The 18,329-nt window shown below is 41.2% G+C and overlaps 2 protein-coding genes and 1 long non-coding RNA gene across 4 annotated transcripts; 2 read left to right on the plus strand and 1 right to left on the minus strand.

The window, feature by feature from the left end:
• The first annotated feature begins 499 nt into the window (after positions 1–499).
• On the plus strand, positions 500–18,273 carry LOC125314338. The gene is made up of 3 exons (XR_007197848.1): positions 500–510; positions 552–553; positions 18,141–18,273. It is a non-coding gene; the product is annotated as an uncharacterized LOC125314338 (long non-coding RNA).
• Positions 7,084–9,445, plus strand: LOC115726887 (cyclic phosphodiesterase-like). Its single transcript, XM_030656968.2, has 3 exons — positions 7,084–7,483; positions 7,989–8,043; positions 9,189–9,445. Exons 1-3 carry the CDS (start codon positions 7,196–7,198, stop codon positions 9,392–9,394), a joined length of 549 nt encoding a protein of 182 aa, XP_030512828.1. The 5' UTR covers positions 7,084–7,195; the 3' UTR covers positions 9,395–9,445.
• On the minus strand, positions 9,930–13,767 carry LOC115726885 (probable inactive purple acid phosphatase 29). Of its 2 annotated transcripts, none has more exons than XM_030656961.2 (4): positions 13,378–13,765; positions 12,640–13,034; positions 11,347–11,797; positions 9,930–10,242 (listed from the first exon to the last, which is right to left on the minus strand). In XM_030656961.2, exons 1-4 carry the CDS (start codon positions 13,670–13,672, stop codon positions 10,208–10,210), a joined length of 1,176 nt encoding a protein of 391 aa, XP_030512821.1. In that variant the 5' UTR covers positions 13,673–13,765; the 3' UTR covers positions 9,930–10,207. The 2 variants fall into 2 exon arrangements, with proteins under 2 accessions (XP_030512821.1, XP_030512819.1); XM_030656959.2 differs by having other exon boundaries at positions 10,235–10,378; positions 13,378–13,767.
• Positions 18,274–18,329: the final 56 nt, after the last annotated feature.

The raw sequence follows: 18,329 nt of genomic DNA on the forward strand, positions 1-18,329 counted from the left end.
CTAGTTTTAGCTCTGTTAGGATGAGTCTGGCATTGTTCCTCCTTGCTAAGAAACTAGTTGAACACTCTCGTGCAGTGCGTGGGTTTGATAATTGATTTGAGACATCTATACGAACAAAAATATATCTACCAATTAAAATGCGAAAATGATCTCTGTATAGATTCAAATAGAGTAATGTTACTTTTACATGTACTCATAATTCTAGCTATTTTTTCTCCGAAAAATCCACAGTTAAGAGCATCGCACGATTATGGTCATTTTAAATAGACTTTCAGCGTACAATCATGATTTTGTGCTAATTCTGATGACATGATATTTGATATCAGGGCTGCCAATGAGAATTCGATCATTTGAATACTAATTAGAATTCTTTTTCTCAAGGGTAGAATATATAGCAAATTGGAATTCGTGTTAGATAATCTTTCATTTTTTCAGGATTCCAGTTTCGCCTTTTTGTAAGCTTTTATTTATTATTGCAAAATCAATAGTTAAGTTTTGAGCTCTTCCGATGTCCCGTGGACCGAAAAAAAAAAAAGGAAAAAAAGTCTGAGCTGTCGCGACTCTCAAAGGAGGATCTAGCGGTGAACGCCGATTTTCCTTTTAAAATTCCATGGTGATCCATAGATCGGCTTGGACTCTCCCAAGTCCTCACCTCGCGCGATGGCGGGATTTACAGACGGTATTGATCTTTTAATGCGTGGTCGGGTGACATGTGCGTAGTGTACATGCTTCAGAATCGTCACCAATCTTTGGCAAAGTTAGATTGGAAACCTCGTCGGGCGGTGGGAGAGGTCGCCCGGCTCAAATGGAATCGGATATTCGGGAACGGGGACTAGTTGCGCTAATATCATTTATGGACGCCCTTTTGGTATCTAAGTTAAATGATTTTTTTAATTTGAAATTTCATGCAGATGATTTGGGATGAGGAGAGTCCTAAAATCTAGGAATATCTACCGTATCAAACACAATCAATTATAGAAAGTGTGCAAATTAAGGATCCAATGACATGCGGATAAAACATATCAATACAATACATGACATCCCTAGTATAGCCCTAAAGCTTAGAGAAAGAGTGTTCAGAGTTCTGAAGGAGTTCAGGGAAGATTTGGAGGCAATTAGCCCACGAGAGGCAAAATTGTCATTTTAGAAGAAAGGGGACAATTTGCCCGCAAGGGGAAAAATTAGAGGTGAGCAAATTGGACCGCCCGAATCGGGATCGCCCGGACCGGACCGGGATCGGTGGTCCGGTTCCCGGTTCTAGAGGGAGCGGTCCGGTTCCCGGTTCTAGGGTCTGCGAGGACCGGATCGATCGAATTTTTTTTTTTTTTTTTATCAAGAAAATTCCATGCGCATGGAGTTTTCTCGATCTTGCCTTTTTAGTCCCCAAACAAAATCCTCATCTCGATCTTGCCTCGGTCGGTTCCCGGGCCGTTTTTGACCTAAAGGGAGATCGTTTTGCTTGAATCCCATATGCATTTTGGAAACAATCTTGCAAAAAGTTCTCAACTTTGCCTTGAAAGACCCATTTTAGGAAATGAACTTGAAATTTTTTAATGTCCAGTCTCTATATTTTCTAGATCGGGACTGTCCGGGAATGGTACAATTTTTTTTTTTTTTTGCATGTGTTCAATCCAATGGAACCGCCCGGGAACCGGACCGGACCGGTGGTCCGGTTCCCGGTTCCGGAAAACCGAGAACCGGAACCACCGGCCCGGTTCTCGGTTCTTGAGGGGAATCGGACCGGACCGGGAACCAATCACCCCTAGGCAAAATCATCATTTTGAAGGGATTAGGAACTCAAAAAGCATCAAAAATAGGATTAGCCGGTTGAATGTGTCCATTTCCTATTTTCTGACATTTTTTCGGAATTTAACTAAATTTTCTGAGCGATTTGCCCATGAGGGGTAAAATCATCATTTTGAAAAGAATCAAAAGGCAAAATCACTAAACATAGGATTGGCCAGTCAAAATGGTCCATTTCCTAATTTTTTGGACTTTCTAGAATTTTCGTAAATTTAGGAGACAATTTACCCTTAAGGGGTAAAATCGTCATTTCTCGAAGAAAGAGGGGGTAAAATCACCAAAAATAGGATTGGCTAGTCAAAATGGCCAATATCCTACTTTTTGGGATTTTTCCGAATTTTTTGGAATTTTTTTGGAATTTTTTCATATTTTTCACATTTTTTTAAATTTTCTATGATTTTCCATTTTTTTGGATTTTAAAATTATTTTTCTATTTTTTTAAAAAAAATATTATTCGGACTGAGTCGGGTTGAACCGGCCCATGCCTCGGGGGTGCCCGGTCCAGACCCTACGGGTCCCGAACCGATCTAAGCCTAAAATGAAGACATTTCTATTTTTATTATTCCTTTTCGAATTTTTTGAAAATCCAAACGGATGGCTAGGATGGTGACGCGTAGCCAAACCTGGCCCACGCCATCACAAGACGTTTCTTTTTTTATTTTCGAAATACATAATATCTTGAAAATGATTTTTTATTTTTGAAAAATCCAGATCACGACACGTGGCACTAGCACCACCATCGGATCTGGGTTTTTATTACTTTTTATTTTCTAAAACTGTTAAAATGATCGGGCTGACGTGGATGCCCACGTGGCGCCACGTCAACATTGACTTAGTCAATCGGCCCACTGGAGAAAAACGATCAGCGCCGGTGATTCTCGCTGGAGACTTGGTTCCGACGTCGAAACCTGCCCGAAAACTCTCGATTTTTATACCAATCGGATCCTTGTAGCTTCCCCATCAACAAAATGTCGAATTTTCGACCAAGACAGACCTAGAAATAGGTTCGAACGGTCGGAGGTCGGACTCGGGGTTTCACGCAACGAAAATGCAACCCAAAGGCATGGACGAGATCAGTGATACTCCAAGAGTAATTTTAACCATATAACAGATAAATTACACATATTGAACTTAATTCAGTCTTTGAAAGGACGAAAGCACGTTTTTCACCTCTTCATTTGCCTCGTTCTTCACCTCCACCTCCTTGTTTGTAAACCTTCTTATTTGTCTCGTTCTTCGCTGAATCTCCTTATTTATATTGTTCTCGTTTCGTTCTTCGCCTCCACCTCCTTTTTTTCTCTCGTTCTTCATTGAATCTCCTTATTTGTCTTGTTCTTGTCTCGTTCTTCACCTCCTTAGTGTGAACCTCTTTATTTGTCTCGTTCTTCACTGAACCTACTTATTTGTGAACACATCAATTATCACCTAGAGGGAGATGAAGAATTTGACTGAGATGTTTGACTAAAGGCTGAATCAGCATCCCATCTTCAACCTAGTTAAAGCCCCCTTCAATGTCACAACCAACAAGCCCTCAACTTCAGCACCACCCTCCTAAAGTCTTTCAAAAGAACCTCATGTTCATTTCAATTGTCTTAATGATGATTCTATTACTTCATTTGTGAAAAATTTTGGGTGTAGCTCTGAAAGTGAAGTAGAACTTCTGTTTAAGATACTAGAGAATCTGAGCAGTTCTGCTGAGGCTGATAAGGGAAGGGGTAATGCTGGTCGTTCAAAAGGAAAGGAGAGGATAATTGATGCTTCTATCCCTTTAGAAAAGGATGACACTTTGGAGGAGTCGTTTGATGTTGTTGGTGGTTACTTAGACATGGACTTTGTTAATTCTAGGTCTGAAGAAGAGATTGCTGGAGAAACAGAGGTGCGTACAAAAATAAGTGATGATGCTGATCTGCTTTTTGATAACTTTGAAGCTTTGGGTGGTTTTGCCAGAGACACGAAGTTTAGGCCAAAAACTTTTTTAAGTGTCAATGTCACTTTGATGCTTTTAATAGTTATCCGGATAGGAAGGTAATGCCACATAAGATTGTTGATTTCGGACGGGATTCCTATTGCAAAGATGTTTGAGGATCTTGATCTGGTGAGATTCTACACTGAGACAGAGACTGTCTATCCTGGGTTTGTGGCAATATTCTATTCTAACCTTCATTTTAGCATTGATCCAAACAAAATGACCTTCACAGTCGGAGATTACTAGTATGTAGTTACTGCTGATACCCATCAAATTTTGTACGTATTGATGTTAAGCCAGATGATGCTTACAAGCTGATAACAGAGGATGAAAACTTTTCTAGAGCCGACCTATGTGAATTATTAACTAATGCCACTTAGATATCGCATCATTCACAAGATCCTGATCGGTTGCATTTGGCCTATGGCATCCCCTACTACACGTCTCAAGATATGAAGCAAGATTGATTGATGCCATTGTAAAGGGACTTCCTTTCTCTCTTGCACGCACCATAATGTTTCACATTTGCAGAGTTAACAAGAAGAAAGCAGGTCGGTTACCCTATGGAGCTCATATCACAAAAATCTTTCGAGTGCTGGAGGTAAAAGCACCTTCAAAGACGTGAAAAGATATTCTTTCTGGAATGACACTAGGATCTGAAGCATTATTCAAGATTCACTTCACTGCAACCCCTGAAGGCTGGGTAGACAAAGAGGGGACTGTTGTGAAAATTGGAGGTATTCTTGATGAGGAATCCAGAAAGGTAATTGCTGCCACAATTGCAAAGCAAGTCAAGCAAATCAACACAGAAAAGGAAGGCATTGATTGGGACCTCTACTAGTTCTTCTCAATAAGGGAAGAAAAGAACGACAAAAAGAAAGGGAGTGACTCTGACAATTCGTGAAGCTCCTAAATCTGGTAAGTCAGATAATACACTATCTAATGATCAATTGCCTTGGGAAAAGAGTAAAACTCATTCTGAGTTGAGAGAGAGCTCGAAGAAAAGATTGGAGGAATTGCAGGATGAAGGGGACTCTGTTCTCTTGGAGAAAAGAGCAATGCTGAATAGAAGAGAGAAGGAGGTTACAAATAATCAGCAAACGGCTTTCAAATTGTCTGAAGACATAATAAGACACTTTGATGTCTTAAACAGAGAAAAGGCTAGAGCAGAAGCTGAATCAAAAGGGAAAGCTGAAGCAGAGGCTCATGCTGAAGCCTTGGCAAATGCTAGATCGCAGGTCGAGGTAGAAGCAAAAGTGAAAGCAGAAGCAGAAGCAGATCTAAGAGGGAAACTATTGCTAAAGTTCAACAAGAAGCCGTTGTTGCTGTAAAGAGAGTGACTGATGCTGAAATTGCAAGGAAGGACGCTGAGTTGAAGGCTGCAGAGGAAAAAGGTTGAGAAAAGAAGAACTTGACATAGAAAGATGAGAATGAATTTTCTATTTATCTTATTTTATATTTATCTTTTCTCCATACAAAAATTGCTACGACGCCTTACTCACATTTGTTTCGTGAAAAATAAATAATTTAAAAAACAGTTTTATAAAAAATGGCCGCTTCTATTGCTTAAAATAATTAGTTAATAAAATATATTTATATCATCGACGGCAAAATTATATCTAAATGTTTTCTTGGATGTTTGAAATATCTTTCTTTCATTTAGTTTTGTAAGCAATGAAAGCGACCATGCATCCATATTTAAGGAAAACGTTTTTCAAACTTTGATTTTCCGCATCACATATGTGTTGTCGCGTTATTTAGTTAAGAGCTAGAAAAGGAGTTCCAAATTCCATTTGCTGGCTCGGTCCCTCGCCTAGTCTAGCGAATTCAAGTTTTAAAATACATGATTTTTTTACTGTTCGTTAGACCTAACAAATGGGTGAATCGGGTCAAGTTCGGATGCATCGGAAATGAGTCCGGTGGAATCGATGCATCTTCTTTGACCGGAATCCACCCGTCGGTTTTACCTTGAGCTCAGAGCTCGACGGACCATGGTTGCCGTGAGGAGAGAGAAGGGAGAGAAAGTTGTACATTAATAGGGGGAAGAGCGGGGGTGAAACTTAGGGCCCCTTGTTTCATGCAAAATGTTACATTTTTCTGTAAACTTTTTTCAGGAAATTATTTTTCAGTAAAAATCAGAATATTTTTCCTTGTTTGGTTGAAATTTGAAACAGAACCGAAAATTATTTTTGTCATTTGGAGGAAAATCTAATTTTTCTAAATACACATACATACGATAATTGAGCGCTGCTGATTTGCGCACAAGCAACCGGAGAACCAAGCTTGGGCACTAGAATTATGGGTCTAGCCTTAATAGATCCGACCGGGGCATCGAGGACCTTGGCAAGACCACTTCGATCCTGAGCAAGAGCGTGCACCGATCCCTCGTCCACGTAACTTGAAAATCGAGAACCCAGTGCTTGTACACAACTTCTTGGCGCCTCGACCGGGGTTTATCAAGGCCCCGGTGTCGATGGCCGGATCCTCGGCACCCGGCCCGGTCCACAAAAGGCCCGGTGTGAGCCCGATGATTCGAGTCCTCAACGCTTGTGCTCGATTCGTTGACACTCGAGCCCTAGTCCATCAAGGAATGTCGATGCCCGTGTCTAGTTCCTTGACAACTAAGCCTAGGTCCTTGGCATCAAGCTCGGGTTCATCAAGGTGAGCTTGGCATTGAGGAATACCGGCTCGAGCTCCAAGGACCCCGACATTGGCACCGGCGTTCTGGACTCGGCCTCGTGGGCTTGGGCACGGGTGTCGAAGTTTTGCGCTTGACCTTTGTGGGCCCAACCCCGATGCTAGGGCATTGGGCACGAGCATCGGTCCTCGGGCCCAACATTGATGGATCCAGGCTCGGGTATTGGAGACCTCGAAACCGACATCGAGGTCTCGAGCCCACCTCGATGGATCCCGGGGATGGCACCAGCTACCTAGGTCTAGGCACCAAGGACCTTGTCCTGGGCGTGGGGACTTGGGCAAGGGCACTAGGGTTGGAGGCGCGACCTTAATGGACTGGTCCTGGATGCCGAGGATCCTGGAATGAGAGTGAGGGTTTCCATACCCAAGGACAAAGTTTCTTATTCAAGCACCGATATATAATCATTTTAAAAAATGATTTTCGACTTTTAAAGAGAAAATTATTTTTCTAAAATTAAGTATAAATATTTTGGGCGAAACAAAGGATGCCTAAAAAAGTGGGAAAAAAAAAAACAACTTAATTGTCCCCCATGCTTTGAATTAGGTTAGCCGTTAAGATTGTAAAAAATCATGGATTTACATTTGTAAGAAAAAAAAAAAACAAAGGGAAAAACAGAGATTAAGATCTAAAACTTTAACTTAAAAGTCAACCCCTCTGTTCCCTGCCCGTCCTTGCCCCTCTGCATTTCTCGATCTCACGGGCAACCTCATCTCTCTACCTCTGCTTCGATGGAAAGCCCGCCCAAGTTCGTGTACTGCGTGATCGCTCTTCCGCCAGACGACCTGGCCCCGAGGCTGAGAAGCTTGATGGACGAACTCCGGTCGGGGTTCGGTGGGCCCCAGTTCGTGCCCCACATAACCGTCGTCGGACCCGTCAGCCTGACGGAGGACGATGCCGTGAGCAAGTTCAGAGCCGCCTGTGATGGGCTCAGGGCTTACCCCGCCACTGTCGATCGCGTAGCCACGGGCACTTTCTTCTACCAGTGCGTGTACTTGCTCCTCCGTCCCACGGCTGAGGTAATTTCTCGCGTGTGTTTCGATTCCCTGTCGCATTCTTGATTGACGTACTTCTCTTACAGTTTTTTGGGCTGTGGGGGAGATTGGAGGGTGCACTTTCAAGTTGGAGTCTGGTTACTTTACGTTTGAGCATGATTTGTTAAATATGCACTCAACTTGTGGTCTTGGTTTATGTGTATGTATCATATTCTTCATCTAAGTTCTGAGTCGAGTAAAGATAGAAGAATCTTCTTCAACAGGTCTACAATTAATGCAATCTCAAAGTTCTTCAAGAAGTAACTGGGTAGTTTTCGTTTCATCACTAATGAGGTGCCTGAAAAATTCGAATTCCGACGACTAACTTCGGCTCCAAAAAAGTTGTACCCGTCATTAGTTGATCTAGAGTAATATCTTTGCACAGTACAACAGTTGGCTGATGGCTGTTAATAGGTCCTATTCCAGGAAAAGGCACAAACTTCAGGTCACGCGATTGCCATTTTATTGAATGAAATGTTTCCTCTTCCAGGTTGTTGAAGCCAGTGATCGCTGCTCCGCTCATTTAGGTTACAAGAGCCCAACACGTAAGTTCTGGATATTTCGCTTTAATTCTGGTTTATCCATGAGTTCTCTGATAGCATGCTGAGATAAATTCTTTATTCTATTGGACGCATGGCAAATGTTTACTCTATGCAAAATATGTTGGTAGTAGTAGGCGGTATCTGTGCTTCAAGCGTCTCTGCATGAAGCAAAACATCTGTGCAAGTTTTGTTCCATTTCTCAGATAGTCATTGAGGTGATCCCCAAAGAGTCGTCTTCATCGTAAATTTGTGATGATAGGATGAGTGATTTACACTCCTTTAGTGACACTGTAAGAAAAAAGAGCTTCCATTTGCAAAGTTAAAAATCAGCATTAGATTGAGGCAAGCTGACAGGAGTCTGGTGGAGATGATAATCTATAGTCACCAATGATGTCATTGTACCCTCAGGGATTACTGAGAAGTTGCCCACCTCTGACTTACAGACTTACAGCTGAACCTTGTTTTAAGGCGGAAATAAAAGAAGTCCGCGAGAGTTTTGAAAAGATGATCTGTTCCCTTAAATCCTTAGGATCAAGCAAGATATGGGTATCACTAAGTTCATGAGAGGATCTTATGGCTGTAATTCTTAAAGTTGCCAAGCTTTATCTAGGATCTTTCTGAATGTAATTTCCTGAAGAAAGGAGGAAATGCTGATACCTAACAAAGATTAATGTCGATGTCCCGGGAAGTAATTGCATACACATGAACAGAAAACCCCGTATATCTTGGTTGAGTCTTTACTTCCTTTGCCTTTTTTCCAGTGCTTTGCTGTGCTGAACATGCAAGTGAATTCAAAGTTCGTATTCAACCCCCCCCCCTCCCCGCCAAAAAAAAAAATGCCAAGTTTTTGCCCGTACAACTTATTTGGAGTTCTGTTGCTTTCATATATTTGCTGTGAATCTAAGTAGGGGTTTCCCAGGGAATGATTATGCATGGCAACAATTGTTGTAGTTCCTTGTATTATCATCTAGCTTTGCTAAGTCATATTGGCTAAGTGTCAACTCCTCACACACCTGTCCAAAGTAATTCAGTAGAAAGTGAATTCTGTGGACATGCCCTTTGGTCCTTCAGTTTTGCCATTCGATTCTTTTCATCTTAGTATCACTTGGTGCTGTAACTTTTGTTGCTTCTGTTGGTTGATGGTGTAGCTTACATGCCACACCTGAGCCTCCTCTATGGAGACTTGGCGGATGAAGAGAAGAAGAAAGCTCAGGCAAAAGCCAATGACCTTGATGGGAACTTAAATGGACTCAGCTTCCTGATTTCTCACCTTGCACTGTACAAAATCGACCCGGACGACAAAACTTGTACCTCATGGGAAAAGATAGCCGAGTCCACCCTCTGTGCAAGTTAGATTCTGTTTGTCACCAGTCCGAAAACCTCCCATCTTGGCTTCTCTACTTTGTCATAAGGGTTTTGGGAACGTGACTATAATTTGGGTATGTGCATCCGAGGTCTACGTGCATTTGGAGATTACTCACTTTCGATATAACTTTCCCTAAAAGTTCAGTTAATTGCTTGCGAATGAAAGAATAATTTCTGGATTTACTCCACGAGTGAAAAAAAGGGCTTTGCCTTTAGGACAAGTGATGTAGCTGTTGGAGTGGGCATCGACATCAGAGTCCCACGTAGTGGACTGTAGAAATGACTTGTGAGAAGAATGTTGATGGCATCTTCAAGCTCTCTAAATGAGTTCTGCATGGAACAGGCATTTAGATATGCCCATTCCAGCTATAGAGGATATCGATCGTGATTCCAGTGTCATACAATATGCAATACAACAATGGGACTCGCCAACAAAAGCCTAGGAAAGTTTACGCATGTACAAATCTTTCGCGGCAGTACTTGGAACAAAGACAATCCTTTAAATAGAAACTTGTGCACAAATATCACCAAAATATAAGTGGATTATATTCAACGAGATCCTATAATCAGCTAATACTGTGCAACTTTTACATTTATATGTTCTCCTGGATTCTAATCTGGGCAGATTATAAGAACAGATGAACAAGAATCCTCTTTTAGCTGTATTAATCAAGCTTCTTACCTTACACGTAAATAGTGCTTCTTCCCTTGCGTTTCAAGTTGCAAGCAATTAGGCTCGGAAAATAAAGTGCCACGCAATTATTCCAGCATACATGTAGATCTCCTCCTCCCACAGTTCTGTTCAAACACCACCAATCTGCTTCTTTCTGCGAGTTCCTGCTCCTTGTAAATTGGCAATGTGAATGAGAAAAGCCAGCAACAGGAAGCTGGAATCCAACTAAGTTATGCAAATGAGGCTAGCAAAGTAGTTGATGCAATTGAGTTTCTTTCCTTCGACGCTCTATCTCTCCCTCTGAGGTGATTCTAAAATTTAGTATGGAAGTGGTGAGATGAGACAGACGCAGCTGTAGCAAACTTGTCTTGTGGGAAGAAGGATTAGGAAGTATAATTTAATAGGTAAACCAAAAGTATATAACTTGTAATGAACTGTCAGTCATCTTTTAGATTCTAGAGGGGTCAATATTCAATTTGCATTGCGATATTACCCAAAATATCACAGGGTATATATCAATGACTCAATTCTTTCCGCATAAAATGATGCAATCAATCCATTCTGATAATTCAGAGTTCTTCCAGGCAAGTCGCATGTCAGTATTTGAGGAATAATTGATTTTCCCAAAAACTGAGGATGAAAATAAACAAAATTGGTCAAAAGAGGCTTAAACACAGAAAATGATATCGCAATGTGATCTAGCAAGAAGTCTGCCTTCGCGGCAAGGTGCAGGTAGATAAGGCATAAAATGTAAAAAACATGGAGAGAAATCTCCAGCAAGCTAGTTCGAGATAGGCTTTATTTGTTGTTGATAGTTACAAAGAGGGGCCAGAGAATCTTGTTCATGGAATAGTGAGCAAAAATTACAGAAAGAGCTATACAGCAAGTTATAGAGAAAAGGTCAGTAGATTTGTGGGCCTGCTTCCTAAGCTTCAAATATCGAAAACTATATCTACATGGAGAAGTTGATCAATCTAGACTCATAAATGGACATCTAGGAAGCCTGTTTGATATGACTTGAGCGAGATTCAGCAAGATAATCAAAAGATGAAAATGACGAAAATGTTCAATATGGCCCAATTTCAGTTGAAAAGAAATTGGTATAGGCCAAACAGATTTATGATCTCTTCCCATCACATTGGCCGTTAGTGTACCATATCCAGCTTACGTGCATGCTCTAAACAAGTGAAGACCTCTAGACTATTTGTTGAATGACACGCAAAGACTTGAAGTATGCTGCACATTGACTGAGATTTTGTGATGAATACCTTTAGTGCTCTTGCTCCAAAGTACTTGACCATCAATTGCAGTAAGGTATTGATCATCAAGGCGCTTCCATGTTTTAATCGACTTCACAGGACCCCAACTTGCCTTTTCTGTTTTCTCTAATGTCGCGACAACCACCCTTGCCCTCCTTGCCCATCCAGCCTTGCCATAGGCGTGGTATCCAAAACCCCCAGCATAACAAAGCTCTATACCAGTTAATTCACCACAGAAGTCATTAAGGTGATCATGGCCCGTGAAAACAGCTTTAACGTCACCTGCTTCCGCCATAGTTGCAAAGAAGCCCGAGTTTACAGAAGCAGAGCTAATGCCTTCTTGTTTTACACCAGTAAAATTTGATGAATCAAAACTTGCAAACTCGGGCAATGGGATATGGAAGTAAACAAGCCCTGGTGCAGGTGCTTTCTGGGCCTCTGGCTTACTCATATATGCTCTCTGAAACAGAAACACCAAAAACGAACTAGTTAATCGCGTAATTGCTGTCATCAAGCTGGGATAAGGCAGAAGAATCTTAGTCTGTTTCTTTTCTTTGATAAGTTGCCCCAGACTAATCATTGATGGCTCCTTGCCAATGAAACCAATTTAGTAGAACAATAACCTGATTGAGATGGCTTGGTAATTGACTAACTGTTTCAAAGCACACAAAGTGCTTCGCTGGAAGCAAACTGAATGTTCTTTCTTGAGCGAAGGCTTAGGTTTACATACATCAGGAGCATATATGGAAGAAGAGGATGGAACATTTGTAAAATTCATCCAACAATCAGTAAGATTATTCATGAAGAAATGCCAAATAAACATAAAAACTTAAAAACTAAGTGATTCCAAGTAGGAGATTTTTAGAGACGATCCTTCAAAATATGTGCGACCAATGCTTCCATAAACCATGTAGTGCATGGACACACAGCAAAGTAGCAACAGTTGGTCAGTTACAGTGACGAATATTACTTTATTATTTTGAGTGTGCATTTTCTACCTATAAACCAAGGTAATAAATTGACTAAGTACCTTAGCTCCTCTTATTTAAGGAAGAAAAGAATTTTCTCTTTATTTCTCACCCCAGGATAATTAAAGTCAATGCAATTCCTGACCAATATTCTTTTGTTTCACGACAGACATAAGTACCTTCATTAGATATCCATAAAGAATGTCAACACCCGTAATTTTTCCTTGTGCGAAGCTACACTTGATAGCTATCCATTTGGAATCGCTGTTCGCTCTATTATCTGTGAGGAGAAAGACAGGAAAAGAGGAAAGAAAGGAACTGGCACCGTTCATACCTGAAGGTTCATAGACGTGCGTTGAAACCAAACTTGCTGAGAGGGTTTGATCCAATTATAACCAGGGATTGAGGGTACTGTTGAATAATCTCCACTATCGAGGAAATAGAGATTGAGGACTGATTTTTTTTCAAAACCAGAGCCTTCAACTCCATGGACCTCCAAGTTGTAATTCCCAAAACCATCAATAACATCAACCCCGGTAGGATTGACCTGAGACAAAGTGTGCTTGAGGCTAACTATGTGTTTCATAACCCCTTCTCTTGACAAGGTGGACTCTTGGTCGTGGTTTCCCAATACGGCAGCCCATGGTATGTTTGAGGACATGGCAGGGGAAAATGCATATTCCAAAGATTTTGCAGCATCAGTCGCATCAAAGCCAAATATATTATCCCCTTCATCACATTGTAAAAGCATGAAACAGTTAGCTTCGGGTACCTTACGAACCCCTTACCTATTGATGCAAAGAGAAGCAGAGCCAGATGAGGAAAAATCAAGGGGCTGGAGAAACAGAAGATCCAAACAAGAATGGCCATTGAAATTTCGGATCTTTTGAAAGACAAATTACACGATACTAGCCAAACAGTCAAGTATTTCCTCAGTGTGGATTCTAATTGCGCAACTTCTCTATAAATCAGGGCTAGGATAATAAACCCAGATGCCCAGAAAAGCAGTTACCATATTCAGAATTACAGGAGAAAAAAGTCGCATTTTGAGAATAGGGAGAAGGGAAATCACCCGTGAAAACAACGAGGTCGGGCTTCTCCGCCTGGATCATCCGGTGGACGAAGGCGGTGGTGTTGAGGTCGGAGCAAGTCGCCATCTGAGAAAGGAAAACGTTCTCGCAGGGCGTTGTCTCGCCGTTGGCATAGTGCATGTCCGCCACTTGCAGTATCTTGAACTCCCCGTTCTCCCTGAACCGCAGCTGCTTCTGCCCGGCTTCTCCTGTCGCGCCGGCAAGAGAACTCAGGCAAAGGATCGCCGCCGCCAACAGACCCGGGACGCCGATTGTCTTCTTCTTCTTCTCCTCCATGTTCTGGATGCCCACAGAAACAGAGCTTCCGGGTTCGGTTGCGGACAATCCCTGTGAAAACCAAACGGAGTTCACATTGCCACAAGAGAGAATAGAATAGTGGTCACAAGTTTAGATAATGATGATTGCAGAGTATGTGGCGAAGAAGTTATTGCATACATAGTACATAAAACAACCGCCTACTTCTGTCTTTTCATTTATTGTTCATTTAAGTAACGATAAAGAGACATGATCTTTGAGTTTCCGATTAGCCATTAAGCAAAATTTGACAAATTCTCACACATAAAAAACATGTCACTAAAAACATAGGCTTTGATTTTTTTTTAAAAAAAGAACAAGTAATTAATATAGCATATTTTAGTAATAACATGTTTTATAATGTATAAATTTTCGTTTCATCTTTTTGGTTTTCATCTATCGTAGGGTAGAACTTATCTCATTCAAAATCAATATATAGAATGTTAAAATGTGGTTCATACTCCTCAATAATAAGAAAGCACGTGAATTCGCTTCATGCCGAACATATGAGGCATGAGGGAGCCGCCCCACCGAGGTCTTAAGGAAGTAGAGACCCTTAGATATTAGAGAGCTTTTACAATTTGAACCCATAATTTTTAATTAGTAATTTGAACTCCAGTTCATGAATAGCTATTGCTATTTATAATCTTTCTCGCTACGCTTTACTTCGTTGAGATCGTGTGTCGAATCGTAACGTACTGAATACTAGCCAAAGAAAAAAAAAAGCAGAAGAAAGAAAGCACATAGAAACCCATTCAATTTGAATTTCGGGAACGAGTGTCCTCATCTCTAGACAACTTTACATGAGTATCACAGAACGTCACAGACCCTAAAGTTGAAATGACAAAGATGACGAGCTCCCGAATTCTATAAAACTCTCGAGGATAGCCCAATATTCATCGCTTCGATTGCCCCTCCAATTATCCTCGTCTGTCTGCACCACCAAGGCCCATTTGAACCCACCATCTTGACCTCCTAATTGGACTTCGAAAATTGACCAAACAAGAGTCAAGAAAATTAACTAAATCCAAGAGATGAAGGCTGTAATTAAAAGCTAAACAGGGGAGGGGAGGGGAGGGGGGCACTGTGAATCAACCATGTTCGAAGGGGCAATTTGCAATATTAATCCGATCCACCAGCAGATTATTCGCGAAGGGTTTGAAATATATGAAGTGTGGCCCAAGTAATAGGCATATAATTGCGGCTAAAATAGATGAGATGAGGCACACATAACAAAAAGAATAAAGCAGGATAGATAATGCAGGGGATAGAAGGGTAGTCCGAGAAGCAGCAGGAGAAGTGAAGAGATTTTGAGCGTATCAAAAGGAAACCTCCCAAGGCAAGAAGCCCACCTACAAGGACCTCTCTTAGGACTTCCAAAAGGATGCAAAGAGAGCTCCCGGTGGGCTCTTAATTAGTTAATTGTGGCCCCATACCCTAACAAAATCTCAAATTTTAGCTTTTGTCTCAATTTTATTCTCTATCTCATAAAAAAATTTCAACTTTAGGCTCACTCCCGTTTTTGTCCTAAAACTTTTTTTGTACCATAACAAACCCTTAACTTTTGGTTATGGCTCAATTTTATTCTAAACTTTTTTTGTCCCATGAAAAAGCACCAACTTCAGATCTTATCTCAATTTTACTGTTCATTTTCAATTTTACCCTAATATTTTTATAGTCTCATAAAAAATCACAAGCTTTTACTTGAGTTACAAATATGCCCCCATTAACCATCCATCCAAAATTTCTCGTTCACAACCGAGAAATAAAAAAGCTCCCGAGCACGAATTATTCAAACATCGTGAATGCGAGCTCTACGATCATGAGAGATGAAACATTCACAAGCACAAGAGATCGAAGATCGAATTCAAAATCCCTAACGGCGATTTTGATGGAGGGTTAATGGAGACATATTTATAACTCAAGTAAAAGTTGGTAATCTTTTATGAGACAAGAAAAAATAGAGAAAAAAATTGAAGCTTTTTTTTTAGACGAAAAAAGTTAGGGTAGAATCAGTACTAGACCTAAAGTTGAGAGTTGTTTATTTATACGTATACACATGTGATCCAAAAGTTGGAAAATTGGGAAAAACAATCGGAAAATATTTTTTGTGAAACAAACGAAATTTAAAATATCGAAAAGAAAGGTATTCCTCTCACCTCTCTTCAAAAGGGAGTTTATTATACTTTTTTATAAGGGTGGGTGGTTCCATAGTCGATCCAAGTTGCACTTGGAACTTAAAATTGACAAGTCGGAATTGATTCTTTAATTTTTGAAACCCGAAACCTACCCTACATATATAAGAATCTAAAATCGAATAGGCTCTCAGCGGTCCGGTTTTCTGGTTCCTAATTCTATTCTGAAATCATGCTCATTCCTACCTATTTTATTTGGGCTGGGAATTGACTCGTGGAGTTTGAAAACTATATACTATTTTTGGACTCACACTGACTTTTTTGGTGACTATAGGGGATGACTTGAAACAAAATGCAATATATAGCGGTATTTGGAGTATTTGATACGAGTACGGGGCAGCTCGGAAATTTTCTTAGTTATTTACTTAGGATATTTTTTGAAACTCGCAAAGCTGCCTAACTTTTGAGTAAATTTGATAATTCGGAAACGATCTACACAGCTTTGATAAAATGGCTTGAATAAGTACTAGAGTTATAACTAGGGGAGCCTCTTCCACCTAGAGGGTCATAACTCCTATTAGTGGAGAGTCTGGAGCAAGCTCCCAGCATGACTCCCGGCGCGGGTGGCTACTATACCAACCTACTAGGTAGTCGCCGACCGAAGCCGATTTAGGATCTACCTTTCCCAGCTACCACCCCTAAGTTCTCTATGAATATTTTTCTTCCCCAGAGAGAGGGAATACAGAGAGAACTTACGGGGACTTTCCTCCACCAAACCGGGGAATTCCTTCCTCTGTCTCACTTTAAGTCTTTTAAGGTCTTGCTTAGGACCAGTACTACTAACCAAAAACTATCTGATAATTAGTGTCGGTAAGTAATTCTAATAAAATCAGTAATTTACTAATAACTCGATAGCTTCAATAAGACCCTAGAGTTCTGCGTGGAACAAGCATCAGAATGCCCGTTCCACCTATAGCGGGTACCGACCATAATTCCTACATTCATACGACATGCACTATAACTACAACGATGGGACTTGTAAACAAAAATCCTAGGAGAGTTCATAAGAGACAGAGAGTGTCTCATTCCAGCGCCACGAGTAGATCGCCTCCCCCCCATACCTCTCTTCAAGTACCACCTGCACCTTGCAAAATTGGCACAGCGGGTGAGAAAAGCCAGCAGCAGCATCCAAGCTGGAATCCAAATAAGTTATGCTGATGAAACTACCAAAGTAGTGGATGCAACTACATGTTCATGAGCGTAGTTTGACTTGTACTAAACTGTCTGGCATCTTTTAGAATCTAGAGCGTGGTCACTATTCAATTTGCATTCCCCAAAGTTTCTCAGGGAATATGTCAAGGATTCGTTTCATTCGGCAAAGGTGACGCAAACAATCCAGTCTCATAATTCAGGATTCTTCCAGGCAAGTGAGATGTCTGTATTTGAGAAAGAATTTACTTTCCCAAAACTGAGGATGAAAACAGACAAAATTGTTCAAAACAGAGGTTTAAACGCAGGATTTTTGAAAGCTATTCAGTAAGTTATAGAGGAAAGGCCAGTATATCGGAAACTATAACCACATGGAGAAGGAATTTGTCAATCTGGACTTGAAAATGGACTGGAAAGTCTCCATGATTTGACTTGAATGAGATGCAGCAAGATAATCAGAGGCGAGGGTATGGTAGATTTTCCTTATGGCCTAATTTCAGTTGAGAAGAAGCTGGTACAGGCCAAACAGATATGCTCACTGCTTGCTTTTCTTCCCATCAAATGGGCCATTAGTCTAACATATCGATCGTATGCATGCACTTTAAACAAGTTTTTTTTTTTTTTTTATGACCCAGGGAACCCCCGCACGGCCGGCAGCCGGGGGTAAACCCTGGGGGCAACACGTGCTAGCACACACACGTGCCACCGGGTAAGTCACCCTGCGACGCCCCTGGGATTCGAACACTCGACCTTTTGCGAGAGGAAGAGTGCGCGAACCAGCGGCGCCACCCAGGTGGGTGGTCACTTTAAACAAGTTAATACTGGAAGAATGCTGTATATTGACTGAGATTTTGTAATGAATACCTACCTGTAGTGCTGTTGCTCCAAAGTACTTGAACATCAATGGTAGTAAGGTTTTGATCATCAAGGCGCTTCCATGTTTGGATCGACATCAAAGGACCCCAACTTTCCGCGTCTGTTTTTTCTAATGTTGCTACGACCACCCTTGCCCTCCTTGCCCATCCAGCCTTCCCATAGGCATGGTATCCAAAACCCCCACCATAGCAAAGCTGTATACCAGTACATTCGCCACAGAAGTCGTTAAGGTGATCGTGGCCTGTGAAAACAGCTTTAACATCACCTGCTTCTACCATGGTTGTAAAGAAGCCCGAGTTTACAGAAGGAGAGCTGATGCCATCTTGATTTACACCAGTATAGTTTGATGAATCGACACTAGCGTACTCGGGCACAGGTATATGGAAGTAAACGAGCCCAGGGGCAGGTGCTTCCTGAGC

Source organism: Rhodamnia argentea, chromosome 3 (genome assembly GCF_020921035.1).
Source record: "Rhodamnia argentea isolate NSW1041297 chromosome 3, ASM2092103v1, whole genome shotgun sequence".
Taxonomy (NCBI): domain Eukaryota; kingdom Viridiplantae; phylum Streptophyta; class Magnoliopsida; order Myrtales; family Myrtaceae; genus Rhodamnia; species Rhodamnia argentea.